The following is a 14430-nucleotide window of genomic DNA, read 5'->3' as shown; positions in this document are numbered from 1 at the left end:
GGGGAGTTTAGATCAGACATTAGGAAGAATTTTCCCACCAGGAGGGTAGTAAAACACCAAAACAGGTTACCCAGAGAAGTGGTGGGAGCTCCCTTCTTGGAGGTTTTCAAAAACCAGCTGAACAAAGCTCTGGCTCTGGTAGTTGGGGCTGGTCCTGCGTGGGGTTGGATGAGATGTGACCTCCTGAGGTCCCTTCAGCCCTCGTTTTCTGTGACTCTGTTAGTCTATAAGAGGCATCTCTGTCCTGCCTTCTACCTGCGACACCTGTGGTGACACAACTGAATGGGGATCTTCAAATTAATAATCATAATAATAACGTTCTTCATTGCAAAAGCATCAGTTAGTCAAAGTAAGTGTTTTTTGTTGGGGTGCACATACAGGGATTGGACATGGATACAATTTCTGCTCAAAATGAGTGAGAGCATCAGTCATTTCTGACCATTGCTGGCAGCTGATGGAGACTTGGGCACAGCCAGGGCCTGAACCTTTGCCCTGCTGGGTGTTTTGGAGGGGTGAGCAAGGTCTCTCTGCTTTTTCCACACCAAAGGTCTCAGGGGGGAGTCCAGGATGAAATGGCATGTGTTGGTTTAAATACTGGCCCACTGTAAGCCTGGGGAACCACTACCCACCCGGCTCTGTGGGCTGAGCCTCCCCTCTCCCCTGCCAGCCTGGAGATATTCCAGGGGTGGAACAATAGCCCTCGGGGATGGATGTGTCCACTGAGAGGAACAGCCCCCTCAGCGTGTGTGCGCACACAACAGCCCTCATGGGGGCAGAGGTATCTAGGGGTGCAACAACAGCCCTCGTGGATGTGCGTGTGTGTGGGGGGGGGTGTCTAGGGGTGCAACCACAGCCCTCATGCGGGTTTATGGGGGGCGGGCGGCACTGGGCTCCCTCAGCAAGTGCCCCCCCACCCTCCTCAACCGCCACCGAACCCCCGGCCCGCAACGTTCTACTCCTGACGGTTGGCGGGGAGGGGAGAGGGGGGAAAAGACTGGCTCCTATTGGCTGCGGCGGGATGCGAGACCCTCCGGGCCGCAGGGCGGCGCTGTGACGCAGGGCGGCGGTCGGCCACCTTCCTGTATCCCATCAGCACCTGCGCGGCGGCGGCTGCGCCCCTGAGGGGCGAGTGTGGGAGGTGGCGGTGGCTCCGCACATGGCGCAGCGGCGGGGCCGGGACCGGGACCGGGACCGGGAGTGCCCCGGGGCGGGCGCGGCGCTCTGAGGGGGTGGGGGGATGCTGTCGCGGAAGAAGACGCGCGCGGAGCTGTCGAAGCCGGGCGAGGTGCAGGGCAAGTACGTGAAGAAGGAGACCAGCCCGCTGCTTCGCAGTGAGTGTCCCCCTCCCGCCCGCCCGCGGGGCTACCCGGTGCCCCGAGATCCTCTCAAGGGCTGCCCCGAAATGTTTCCAGGCGGCTGTGGGCCCCCGGCCCCCCAGGAGTCACAGCCCCCGGCCTCCTGCTCTGCGAGCACCCGGGCAGGATAAAAAGGTCTCAAAAGAGAAGTAGAACACGTGTTTAAATGGACGGTGTTCCCTGTGCTCTGATACGGGGAGTAGTTTATCTCTCTCCTGGGGTTGGCATTTGTTTTTCAGACTATCTTCATTGCCCAAAAAGAGCATTTTTCACAATACGGTAACTATCATGTGAGCCTGTTCTCCCTGTGTGATCTAGCAGAAGCAAAGTCCCTGTAATTCTTACAGGAGAAGAGTAATATTGAGCTACCCCTGCACCTGGTGAGTCGCTATTTACCTTGCAGTAAACGGTCGACCACATCTTATTTTCACAAGGATCATCTTGAAGGATGAGCATATCCATAGCTTTTGTTGTTGAACTTCCTGGTGAGAATGGAAAATGCCCCGAATGCATTATAAACTTGTCGGCGCTTAGGCTGTTTTGTTGAGAAGTAACGACAACTGATTGTACGCTCTCATGTGTAATAACTTTTGTGTAAGTTTATGCATGTTGTCTACTAAAGCGTCATTCAAAACAAATGTTAAAGTTGCAGAACAAATTGGCCTGATTTCTTTCTATGGGAGGTTTACCACGCGGGGTGGGTGGTTTCCAGAAGGCATAGTAACTTTCTTTACTATGCCTTCTGGAAAGGGGCAAGGATTTTGTGCGGTGAGCTCTCTTATTGGATCAACTGCAGGGTTGGGATAAAGTTAGAGAGTCTTGGGAATGCAAGATGTCCTTCATCAGGTCACTTCATCAGTATGCAGTAATGGCATTCTGTACTGAGGTTCACGACGCCCTGGTAGTGAAGAGATGACCTGACTTGCCAAATGACTTTGCTGTGTTAGTTTCTTAAACTTTCCATGCTGCTTTGGTCTGTCTCAGGTATTTAGAGTCTAAGCTTTTTGGGGCAAATGTATAAATGTTCACAGTATACTTGTCCCCAGGGAACACCCATGTCATGCACCCTCCAGGCATGCCAACTGTACAACTGCCATGATCCTGCAGCCGGGTTATGGCTCTAATGGACCAGGCTCTGGTTTTGAGTGGCACATGCTGCAGCCACATGCACTGCTTTGCATTTTTTCCATGCAGGTTTTTTTCACCCCAGGATCTCCTTCATGCTGCAAGGTAGCAGCACGGGAAATACCTGAACGTGCGATATGTGGCACTGCAAATCTGTTTGCAGTGCCACATACCACATGGCTTCTCTTGTCTGGGCATGGCCTATGTGGCTTAATACCAGTTACTTTGAGTTTCTTTCATGGAATAGATGTTCCTAGTTTTTTGAGAGAGACATATGGGGTAATATTAATTTCTTTGATGTGTGCTTTAAGAATAATTATTTAATATGGTATGCCTTTGTGCAATACAAGCAAGCTTATCTTCCTCTCCAAACTGTAGCTTTTGAATTTCCTGATTTTTAGAATAAAGTTTTTAGCTTTAAGATCAACCCAGTTAAGTGTTTATAGGCCATGTAATTAGGTTGTATTTTATAGCTAGAATCAAGTTTTTTGCTTGCATTGTAATGCTGGTTCTGTTACAGATCTGATGCCTTCGTTTATTCGTCATGGTCCAACCATTCCAAGACGAACGGATATCTGCCTCCCTGACTCAAGTTCTTCTGCCTACTCTGCTGTTGGGGATGGAATACTTTCCAGAAACCAGAGTTTCCTTAGAACTCCAGTTCAGAGGCCACCTCATGAAATAATGAGACGAGAAAGCAACCGCCTATCTGCACCTTCATATCTTGCAAGAAGTTTGGCTGACGTTCCTCGGGAATACGGTTCTTCCTCCCAGTCATTTCTAACGGAAGCTAATTCTGTTTCAGAAAATGGAGATACAGGGGCCCGTTACTACTATGATCATTTTTTTGATGGACAAAGGAGACGTCAACTAAATGATCGTGTACATGAGGACTATAGATATTATGAACACAACAATGATCTTTTCCAAAGGATGTCACAAAACCATGGGAGACACACTTCAGGCAAGTGGTTTTCTTTAAATAATACATGAAAAGTAATTTTGCTCTGGAAATGTTTCTTTAAGCTGCTGCGCATGTGTTTTAGTGAAAGTTTGCACTCTACAAATCCTCTTTTAATGGCAGTGGTTTAGCAGGATTTGTTGCTTGTTTACATTTATGGCAGCCAGATAATAACACTGCATATATTGTATTGAAGAGAAGAAAATGGAGGGAAATGTCTGTGTAATAAAAAAAAAAAGGCTAAAATGTATTTGAAAGACCTGTTGTCTTTCATACTGTGAACATACCTCCTATTTGTCTAGACTTAACCTTAGTACTGTGTTTTTATTTTTTTAAAATCTTAACTATTTCATAGCACTTTTTCAGCAGCCAAGTAACCTTTGTTTGTCAGCCAATCAGAGGGCGAATAAAGCATGACAGACAGACAGACAGACAGACCTAGGCTTTTATAATATTAGAATACTCCATTGGTGAAAAATCTTTCTGGGTTTGCTGCATTTCTGGAGCCCTTCTGCCATAGGAAGTTGACCTTTAAAAGGGAAACAAGTTGTACTTAGTTTTATATCATGAATCATTAGAACTCTTCTTTGAACAGAGAGGATGTTTAAAGAACCATTTTAAAATTGTGCATCGTGTATTTTCAGAATGAAATGCATTGTCAGTTGTTTTTTACATGCAAGCTGTGAGCAAAAAATGCAAATCTGCCATCTCTAAGAAAACAGCTAGCAAGAATGTCAAGATTTTAAGGTCACTGACCTTGTGTGTGGAACTTTCGTAACTTAAGAAAGTTATGCTTTTGTTTTAGAAGACTTTTTTATTTGGTCGTGAGTCAGGAGGACAGCTAAATGCCAAAGAGAAATGCTGGCATTACTGTTTTAAGTCTGTAAATGATGCAACTTTAATGTGAAAACATTTGAACAACTTTATTTGCCTTTGCTAAATGTTATGTAACACAATACATCTGACCTGTCTAGACTTGGATTGGTAGTCATCTATGTAAGTCATGTGTTCCTGTTCACTTGTAGCAACCAGTCATTAAAAACTGTTGATTCTAGGAAAAGGGGATATTGCTGAAAAACATATTTCATAGTGGTGCACTGATGCATCAGTCCATATCATATCGGCACTGATAAAAGGAAAATTAATATTATCAGCAATCAGCCTTTTTTGGGCGGTGTGGCCAATAATGTCACTGATAAATGCCGCGTGCATGCATGCAGCCAGGATTGCAGCACAGCAGCATGGAGAGCAGTGTCTGGCCGGTAAGTCTGTGAGGTGAAAGGGGCGTGTGGGGAGCAGATTGAGTCCGCCACAGTGAGAGAGGCAGTGGGGCTGGGGCAGGGCAGGCACTATTCAGCCAGGGCTGCACAGGGCACGGGACAAAGCTGTGGGCAACTTGTCCTGGGGGGCGCAACAGCTCATGCTGCTGTGCATACCCCTGGGGAAGGCACAGGGGTCCTGTGCCCCCCTGGATTTGTGTGCAGTGTGGGCTGTGCACTTGATGCCCCCCAGATGAGCTGCCCTATGCTCTGTCCTTTCGCCCTGCCCCACCCCAGCTGGGCAGCACCTGCCCCTACCCCACTCACTCCCTCATCGTGGTTGCCTTGCTCTGCCCTCCCTCCCTCTCTCCACCCTTTCCCCCAACAGACTTAACAGCTGGACACTGCTCTCCAAGCTGCTGGGCTGCATATCAGTAATCAGATTGGTATTGGCCAATATGGCTGGTTAATAATTGGTCATCAGTATCATTCAAAAAAAATCCTTCTTGGTGCACCCCTAATATTTCACCAATGGATGCTTCAGAACAATGTTGAAAGTGACTTGAATGCTAATATAAAGTGGACAAAAATTCAGGAAATGTTGATACTTGAGGACGAGCAGGCTTATTTCTTATATTAGAAATGCAGACCTTGAGGTGAACATGGTTGTGTGGGTTGGAGAAATGCCTCAGTTTCAATCTACTACAAACTAAAAGCAGTTATAGGTGTTGTGCCTATATTGTCTGGCCAAACATAGTTTCAGAGTCTCAGTTTCCCATTTGCTTCTGCTCTTTCCTGTTCAGCTATTTGTGTAAGAGCTGCACAGAAAGCTCTTAGAAGAGAATTTTATTTCACCCCTACTGTACCTCACTTGATGCTAGAATTCAGAGAGGAGCTTCTGCCATTTACCATATTTACCCAAATCCAAGAAGACACAGAATTGAAGACAAGTCCCCCAATGATTAGATTCTGTACATGGAACAGTTTATAAATTAGTTATAGTTTTCCATGTGTAGAATGTATTTATTGGTGGGTCATCTTAAATTTGTGTGTGTATCATGTCTCTCATCCTTCCCCTCCCCTCCCCCCAGCTACAGTGCAAAAAGTAGGGATGGGGGGGCAGCTGGGGAGTGGGAGCCAGTGGGGAGGGAGGTTCAAACAGCTTGCCCTTTGCTCCACCCCTACCATTTGCTCCCCTGCTGCCTCTCTTGTGCCTGCCCCCCCACTCCACTCCCCCTCTAGTCTGCCTGGGGCTGGAGCTAGTTGCTGCTACTGGGCTAGGCTAAGGTTGCAGTAAATGTGCTCCATGGTCCAGGTTGGGGCAGGGATGGAACCTGTAAGTGGTTTGGCAGTGAGGAGGCCATGGGAGGGGGTGGGAAGGGGCAGGGACCTGAGATTGCAGGGGTGGTAAAAGGTATTCTGGAGAGGGGGAAGCAGGCAGCAAAACCTTGTCTTGGAATCCAGTCAATGTGGGTCTTTCTTGCCAAGTGCTCCCCTATTTTATTGTTTATTGAGCAGTATTTAAAACTGACAAATGTTTAATAACTTTACAGCTGTTTTGTGCCAGAAGCAGACAGGAATATAAGCAGTTTTCTTCTGCTTGGCTAGTGAGAGAAGCAAAAATGGATGATCATTCCTCTTACGGAAAGCAGTCTCTTTCTTACCTGCAGAATACGCCACTTTAAATTTCACTGCAGTAGACAAAATGTTCCCAGCTCCATCTTTCACTTTCTTTGGCTTTATATCTTTCTCAGCCTAGGACCTTACTGTTTTAAAAACAGGATCTTCCCTAAACTTTCCTCAGCTCTCTTCCACTCTTGTTTGATTCTGAGTCACCCCCTGTATTTTAACCCTTCCCTTCTGGAATCTCTCCCTTCTGATTTTTCTTCTTTTCCCAACTTTAGCCATCTGTCTGACACTTCTTGGCGTCAGGTGCGTTAGCCACCTGATACTTAACATCTCAGTAAATGTAACTATCTTTCCCCCAATTTTTTTCCCGAAATTTATTGTCTATATAGTGGCTTGAAACTAGATTATGACCAGGTCATCTGAATGGTCTGCTCTTTTATAGATAAGACTCAAACCTGTGCAGTAAAAGCTACTGAGCTTTCAGGTGGGACTTTTCAGAAATGTATTTTAGGCATTCAGGTATATTGTGTTGGAGGAGAAAAATGACTATCCAAACAGTGGATATGCTGAGCAATAATGAGAGTGAATGCTCCTCCTGTCAAATTGTGTCCTTCCATAATTGTAAGATGAGTCATGCAACTGGGGAGCAAAGAAAAGTGTTAAGCAGTAAGGTTAAAAGGCAAATAGGATCATTTTGTACTGTCTCAGTAAGCTTGTTTTTTGTAAATGTTATTGAAAAAATATGACTTCTGCTTAATGCTTGTCTTTGCTGCTTTTTCCATTTCTTTTAATGCTGTTTCTTATGTGATGTTTTTGGAATCATCCTACCCACAAGCAAAAAAGCCTTACCTTCTGGAAGTATGTTCAATGATTTTTTTTTTTTTTTTTTAATTTTCGGGGGGTGATGAGTAGAATGACCTAGTAACAGTAATAGTTGACTTCATAGCTAAAATAAATTCTAAATAGGGTATGAATGCTCAGGATATATGAACTGAACAAAAATAGAGCTCAAGGGCTTTTTACTAGGCTGCACTTGTCCTCCCACACCCTTCATGTTTGGTGGAACAATTGTGGGTGTAAAATTTGTGCCTGTGCAATTTCAGCACAATACAAACCTTGATGACTGACAATCTCTCTGCATTTTTCCCGTTTTTGTTTAGCCTCTATGTTCTTTTCTTCTCACCTTCTGCTCTGACCAATCAAATGGCCTGGTGGAAGATGACCTAGAGCAGAACTGAGACACACATGCAGTATAGATTTCTCTTTCCCACTTTTTCCAAGCAGGCTACTTTTATAACAAAACCCCTTTGGTTTGTGCAAGCCCCCTATTTTGCTGTTTCTGTCATGTTTGTATATTTGAGGGCCTGATTTTGAGTTGAAAGGCATCTTGGACCCAAGGGTGTTCAACCCCCCAGGCTGCAGGCCAGATCCAGCCCTGACATCATGTAATCTGGTCTGTGAGGCGCCCCATGTGCCATGGCACCGCACAATAGATGGAGCACACAAGATGGGGAGCTGCACAGGGGCCCAGTGCTGGCATGTGGGGTTGGGCAGAGGCGATGCAAAACCAAAAGGTTCAGCATACCTGTCATGAACTTTTGCTATCACTTTGCTGCAGTATTGCATTGCAGATATATTCAGTGGGAATTAGTACTGTACTGTAAAGGAGTTCTTTTCTTTTGTCTGTCTTTCAATAAGCACTGCTGAAGGTATTGAGAATATGATTTGCTATAGGCCTGGCCGAAAACTTGGCAGTATCTTCCATTTTAAGATATGGGTGATAAAAATAATCATTGTTCCTATGCATATATAGTTGCATCCTTAAAATAGCAGGCTGGATTCAGCAGGAATTTTCTTCATTGCAGCAGCATGTAAACTTTTTGCAATTAGTTGCCAGTTAATTCAGACAGTTAAGGTAAGGACAGTGTGGTTAAAAAAAAAAAAAAAGGAAGAGAAAGTCAAGCTGTGTATGATAAAGCAGTACTGAGCTTTCTGAACACAAGAGTAAAACCAAAATGTGTAGAAATGCGAAAATTCGAAATGGCAAATGAGAATAGATGGTTTCCAGTGATGTAGGCTGAAATGGGATTGCAGGCCTATAAAAGAGGTTATGGTTTTGGTGGATGGGAGGGATTTTTCTACTTAGTCATCTGCATTTGTAGGTCATTGCTTCAGTGGCCCTGGAGGCCCCTTTTTGTCTACTGCTCCTGAGCCTTGGTAATGTTGTCACAAGGTCCTTGTGAGAGAACCCAACTTTTAAACCAAGTAAACAGTGCTTAGACTTTGAACAGGACTAAAACAATGTTAATCATTTGGGCAAAGCAATTCTGGGTCAGAATGAGAAACAATAAGGCATGTTGTGCAAGTAGTAGAGTGATCAGGCTGTAACCTAGGAAAGTACCATGAGAACTGAGAAGTTGAAGGCAAGAGCATGTTTAAAAGCATACAAACAAAAGAAACCATGGCATGTGGAGGAGTTCCGTTTCTCTATTTCAGCAATTGTGAGGGTCAGGAATGTGCCACCCTTTGACAGGAGCACCAGATTCCATGTTGCATGAGATCTGCAGCTGCACTTCTGCAGGAACTTAAACTTTTAACTTGTTCCTCAACATATCTGTCTGAATCAAACTGAAGCATGGATTGTCTTTATGGTGTGGTGTGTGATGCCTGTGTCAGTGGGGCAGAAATCCTCATTTGCGGGCTTTGGGTACAACAGTTTTAGAAATAGTACCTATTAAGATGGAAAGTGTCTCTGGGCTTGGGACACTTTCATGTTTGTAAACTGCCAGGCATGCTCCTGTCTGGTGGTATTATGCAGCACTGCTTGCTGTTGCCAGTATATATTTCAAGTGGTCTAGTAATTTAGTGAAACGTCATCCATTTTAATTCACCCTTTTCCTTGTTATGCCTCTTTCTTATCATGCCTCTTCCTTTGATGTACCTCTTCCACCAACAGTTTGAAAAAGATTAGATAAATTTAATGCCAGCTTCTGCAGCTGATACTTCTATGTTTCTAGCCTTTTTTTTTTTTTAAATCTCAAAGTATATTGTTCTAAATTAGAGCAGGGAATATTTTTGATATACATTTATATAGTCTCACTTCAAGGAAGCACCTGCAGATTGTTTCTTCTGCAAGGCTGTTATAAGCAAAAAGCAGTGCATATAATCTATTTTTGATTTTTCTACAGCTGCAATTATAGAAGCTATAGTAGTAAGTTGATTACCAAGTTAAGTGCCAAAACAAATTAAAAGTCATCAGTAACTATACTCTATGAAAATCACCTGAATTCTTATCATTTCTATTATTCCCCTGCCAAGAAAATACAAGTGTTTTATGCTTTCAGGAAAAATGTATAGTCTTTTACTTCATAGGAAGAATAGGTTTCTGTACCGAATTGGACACAGGGTAGAAACAGACATTACCTGTTGTTTCATTTGTGGTACCATAACAAATTGTTAGCAGATAGACGCTGCTACCCTTCATTGAACAACATCAAAGGAAAATCAGTGGCATGCACGCCAACAGGTAGTAATAAACGGCCACTTTATCGTGGTGGGAGAGTATGGGCAGCCTGAGCTTCTTGTACTTTCTAGCCAGCCCAAGCTGGATCTCAGGGTGTCTCTCCATAAACAGGAAAGCCCTGCTTTCCCCACTTAGCCAGACTGTTCCTTGAAATCACAGGAGCAAGTGTGGCTGAGCAGGCAGAAGCCCCATTTTCCCCACTGGGACAGACCACTCCCTGTGACCACAGGGCTGGATTGGAGTGGGAAAGCAGGGAAATCACATTGCCCCTTGTCCTGCACCATCGAGGACGGGACAAGGCGCAATGCACTTCACCCAGTGAAGTAGATCACCCATGACGCATTGTGGCATACCTGATCCCCTTCATTCAGCAACATCAATTTCTAGCCTATGTTCCAACAAAACATTCATTGCTTCATCTCAGTCACTTTTTTACCCAGGTATTAACTATTACATTGATCTGTTGCTTGCTTTAGTAAGTTGATGAATGGCTCCAAAACAGTTTTGAAGAATTGAGGGATCTAGGGATAGTTTAAGGTCTGATATCTCATGAAAATATTGTAGCTATGATTTTTTTTAATAAAACAAAGGTCTTGCTTTTCTGATGGGGCATGCTTTCAAGCCTACAGACTTCATATTTGGCAAACAAATATTTTTCCTTCTTTTGACTCTTGCCTGCCTACTGTGGACCCCTGCTGTACCTAGACAACTTCTAGGATCACCTTTAATTCCATCTAAAACATTGTAAATCCAGTTTTTGAAAACGGTAATCTCTATTTTAAGGGGGGGGGTGTATACACACATACTGGTTGCTTAAATTACTCGGGAATTGAAGTGGGGAGGGAGTAAAATAAGATTTGGACATGTGCTCATTTTAGATGTAAACTGAAAGGGAGGCCAGTGTTTATACTTGGGCTGAGGTTCTTTCTCAGAGCAAAATGTACACGTATTTAAATCCCCTGCTGATGCTGATATTATAAGCAATTTTTGTTTACACATCCCAGTAATCTCAAACATAACAGTCCCATTAGCTGGAGAAAATACTGGCTTTGTTTATCTGAAGTCCAGTATCTTTTCAAGTGGTTTGGCCTTTTGTATTTCCTCTTGCAAATGAAAACAGGAACTGTTTGACATAATGGCATGTAGGGTCTCTAACCTTGATAATGGAAAGGGATCAGGAAGTCTCTTTGCTGTTGCTCCTTCTCCACGCCTGGATAAGAAATCAGGTTCCAGGGTGCCAGGTCTCTTCTTGGGATCAGTACTTGAGATATAACTTTTCACTTTCCTTTTGTAAAGGTAATAGACAGTAAAAATAGTGTAATTCAGGATAATAGACCAAGGTGTAATATGTCTAGAAATATCTTATTGGAGAGTGGAAATATTTCCAAGGTCAGTGCTCACTCAAAGAAAAGCATTGAGGCCTTTTGTCCAAGTACCTAGCAGTTAGTTCAATAAAAGATATTCCAAAAAAACCTTGCCTCATACGTTCCCTGGATCATCAAGGCTACAACAACACTACAACTTCTCCCAGTACCTTATTGCTCATAGCTAATATTTTAGACTGAAAATCAGTTGAATTGTTACTCCAGGACCTGTGTTGCCCTATGTGTAAATGACTCAGGTAATAGAAAAGAGTATCTTTCCAGTTCCATGCAGTTCTCTGAACAAATTGTCGTAAGGTCTGTGTAGTCCAAGCAGAATCATTGCTGAGTGCAAACTAACTGTGTTTGCTATAGTTAATGGAGAAGCAAAAGAGCAATGCTGACATTCTTCTGGCTTCAGCATTTTCTTTTGTGTTAACTGGCATACAAGAAAGGTCCTTTTTAGTGCTATTTTTTGGATGAGGAGGACTGTACCTGTTCCCTAGCTGCCTGCCCACCCCTTCCGCTAAAGTGCATTTGTATGTATACGGTACATAGTATGGACACAATTGGATATGTAATTTCTGAAAAACCGAAGCTGCAGCAGTATTTAATCTGTGGAAACACTGGTGCTGTTTTTGAATTGGCTGTTTAACTTCTGAGAGAGGGGAAAAAGCTAACTTCTTCAATGCAGTTCACTTGAAAATCTAATATTAGGGCTGTAGCTGTGATGGTCAGGAAGTATGCAAGAAGTGAGGTTTTTTTATGATATCTTTTATTGGACCAACTGTATAGTTAGGAGAAATGTTAGACAAGCTCTTGGGTAAAAAGTGTCACTTTTGTGCCCAGAAGCTTGTCTTAACATTTCTCCCAACTATACAGTTGGTCCAGTAAAAAATACCACCAAAAAACCCCTTGCTTCTCTTCTATTAGTAAGACAGTTACCAGCTAGTTGGGAAATGCTAGTATCTAGTGGCATGTATTTATTGTGTAGATTTTAAAAGTAACAAATCTGGATTTCCTAACAGCCAGAGAAATACCATATTCTCTTACAAACAACATGCACCTTTTCCCCCAAAAAATTGGGGTACATATCTTAAGCAGGGAGGCTGGTTTCTTCACTGGAAAAGATGCAAACTTGGAGCTGTTGTGCATGCAAAGGTGACTGCCTTTTATGTCTGGCTCAATAAGCTGGAGGGGTGGAGTCCTGTGTTAACCCTGTCACAGCCTAATTATTGTAGCTCATGCCCGAAGCAGCAAGCTGCAGGTAGTATGCTGATGAAGCTCGGTATGTGGTACTGTCACTTTATTTAAAAGGAACTAACATAAATAAATAATGATAGTAAAGAACTGCGTCATGCTGCCACTCTTGCTGTGACTGGAAAAACATTTCCTGCATTCTGCTTTTCCTCCCCCAAAATTGTCTGTTTTATTTGTGTTATATGCCCAACCCCCCCCCCAAAGGTATCCAACTAAAAATGCAAAAATAACACTAACAGGAAAAAAAATGAATCTATATTTTAAAGGTATGTGAAAGAGTTGAAGTTGAACATATGCTTTTTCAGAGTTGCAAACCACTAGAGAATGAAAGGTGGTAACTCGTGAAATTTTTTGGTTGGGTCACTGTGTGTTTTACATTTTCAGCTATGTTCTTTATATCTGCTGGAGGTAGCTTCATTGTTTATTGCTACATGAATTTCTGATGGAAAAAGTGAATTCCAAGTCTAGTGAAAGCAGGTCACCCAAGCACCAGCAACCAGACATGGTTTCTGTTTCCAGTAAATGCAAAATGCAAAGCTAGGAAGCTTTGATAAACTGCTCCAATATCAGGCATCCATTATGAGTAAAATGGAGAGCTCCTAGTGTCAAATGTTCATTAAGCAAAAACCGAATGTTTTTGGCAGGGGATGGAGATGTAAGGCCTAATTTACAGAGAGGTTACAGCTCCATTTGTCACTGATCAGTTGGGGCAGGCAGTTTAATTACTCAGTAATTAGCATTTCATTTCAATTCTTCCACTTTCTAATCTGTTAGTGAAAAATGGTGTGTAAACATGTAGGTTATAAATCTACTGCAGCGATTTTTGTGTCATGATTCATCTAGAAGGTTATCTTTTATTGCTTTCCCTGGGAAAGTATTTTTACATTATTTTGAAAGCATGTTAATTGCTGGCATTTGAACTTTTTCATTTTCATTCAGGTATTGGGAGGGTTCCTGCTACATCTTTAGGAAATCTAACAAATCACAGTACTGAAGATTTACCTCTTCCCCCTGGCTGGTCAGTGGACTGGACTATTAGAGGAAGGAAATACTACATAGATCATAATACTAATACAACGCATTGGAGTCATCCACTTGAGCGTGAGGGACTGCCTCCGGGATGGGAGAGAGTTGAGTCAGCAGAATTTGGAGTCTATTACGTGGATCACATCAATAAACGAGCTCAGTACAAACATCCATGTGCTCCCAGGTATGATACCAACATTAGATTTTGTTGGTGGCTTTGTAATGTTATCAAGTGCTAATCGGCTTGATTTCTTTTTAGATCTGGCGTTTGTCTCCATAGTAATGTATCAGAGATGTTTTATTGTCACGATGGCAGTCTTACTCATTTACTGGTTCCTGACTTTCAGTTATAAAGGGAGATAATGTTGAGGCTTTGTTTCCCGAGGTTAGGTTTATTTTAGCGTAAATTCAGAGCACAGAATATTGTTACCAGCAAACTAAGCATCATAGTTTCATAGTTTCATAGTAGCTAGAGTCGGAAGGGACCTAGGTAGATCATCTAGTCCGACCCCCTGCCTTAGCAGGAAAGAGCACCGGGGTCAGATGACCCCGGCAAGGTGCTCATCTAACTTCCTTTTAAAAATCCCCAGGCTAGGAGCCTGCACCACTTTCCCTGGAAGCTGGTTCCAGGCCCTAGCCGCCCTGACTGTGAAGTAGCGCCTCCTAATATCTAATCTAAACTTACCCTCCGCCAGTTTGTGACCGTTATTCCTGGTCACTCCTGGCAGCGCACGGGGGAACAGGGACTCCCCCAATACCTGCTGATCCCCCCTGACCAGTTTGTAGCAGGCCACAAGGTCCCCCCTTAACCTTCTCTTGTGGAGGCTAAACAGGTTCAGGTCCCGTAGCCTCTCCTCATAAGGCCTGCCCTGCTGACCCCTGATCATACGAGTGGCCCTCCTCTGAACTCTTTCCATATTGTCCACGTCCC

General features: G+C 43.5%; 1 protein-coding gene across 2 annotated transcripts in view; it reads left to right on the top strand.

The window, feature by feature from the left end:
• The first annotated feature begins 1105 nt into the window (after positions 1 to 1105).
• Positions 1106 to 14430, top strand: part of SAV1 (salvador family WW domain containing protein 1) — a 30885-nt gene continuing 17560 nt past the window's right edge. Inside the window, exons 1-3 of one of the 2 annotated variants that reach the window (XM_090034344.1) lie at positions 1106 to 1331; positions 3001 to 3444; positions 13413 to 13683. In XM_090034344.1, the coding sequence (XP_089890470.1) occupies positions 1238 to 1331; positions 3001 to 3444; positions 13413 to 13683 (809 nt within the window). In that variant the 5' untranslated portion in view covers positions 1106 to 1237. The remainder of the gene's footprint in view (positions 1332 to 3000; positions 3445 to 13412; positions 13684 to 14430) is intronic. The other variant, XM_090034343.1, reaches the window with a different exon arrangement.

Source organism: Crocodylus siamensis, chromosome 2 (assembly GCF_052110815.1).
Source record: "Crocodylus siamensis isolate JL-2025a chromosome 2, ASM5211081v1, whole genome shotgun sequence".
NCBI lineage: Eukaryota > Metazoa > Chordata > Crocodylia > Crocodylidae > Crocodylus > Crocodylus siamensis.
The sequence above is the reverse complement of the archived record's forward strand: the minus strand, read 5'-3'. Positions and strand labels throughout refer to the sequence as shown.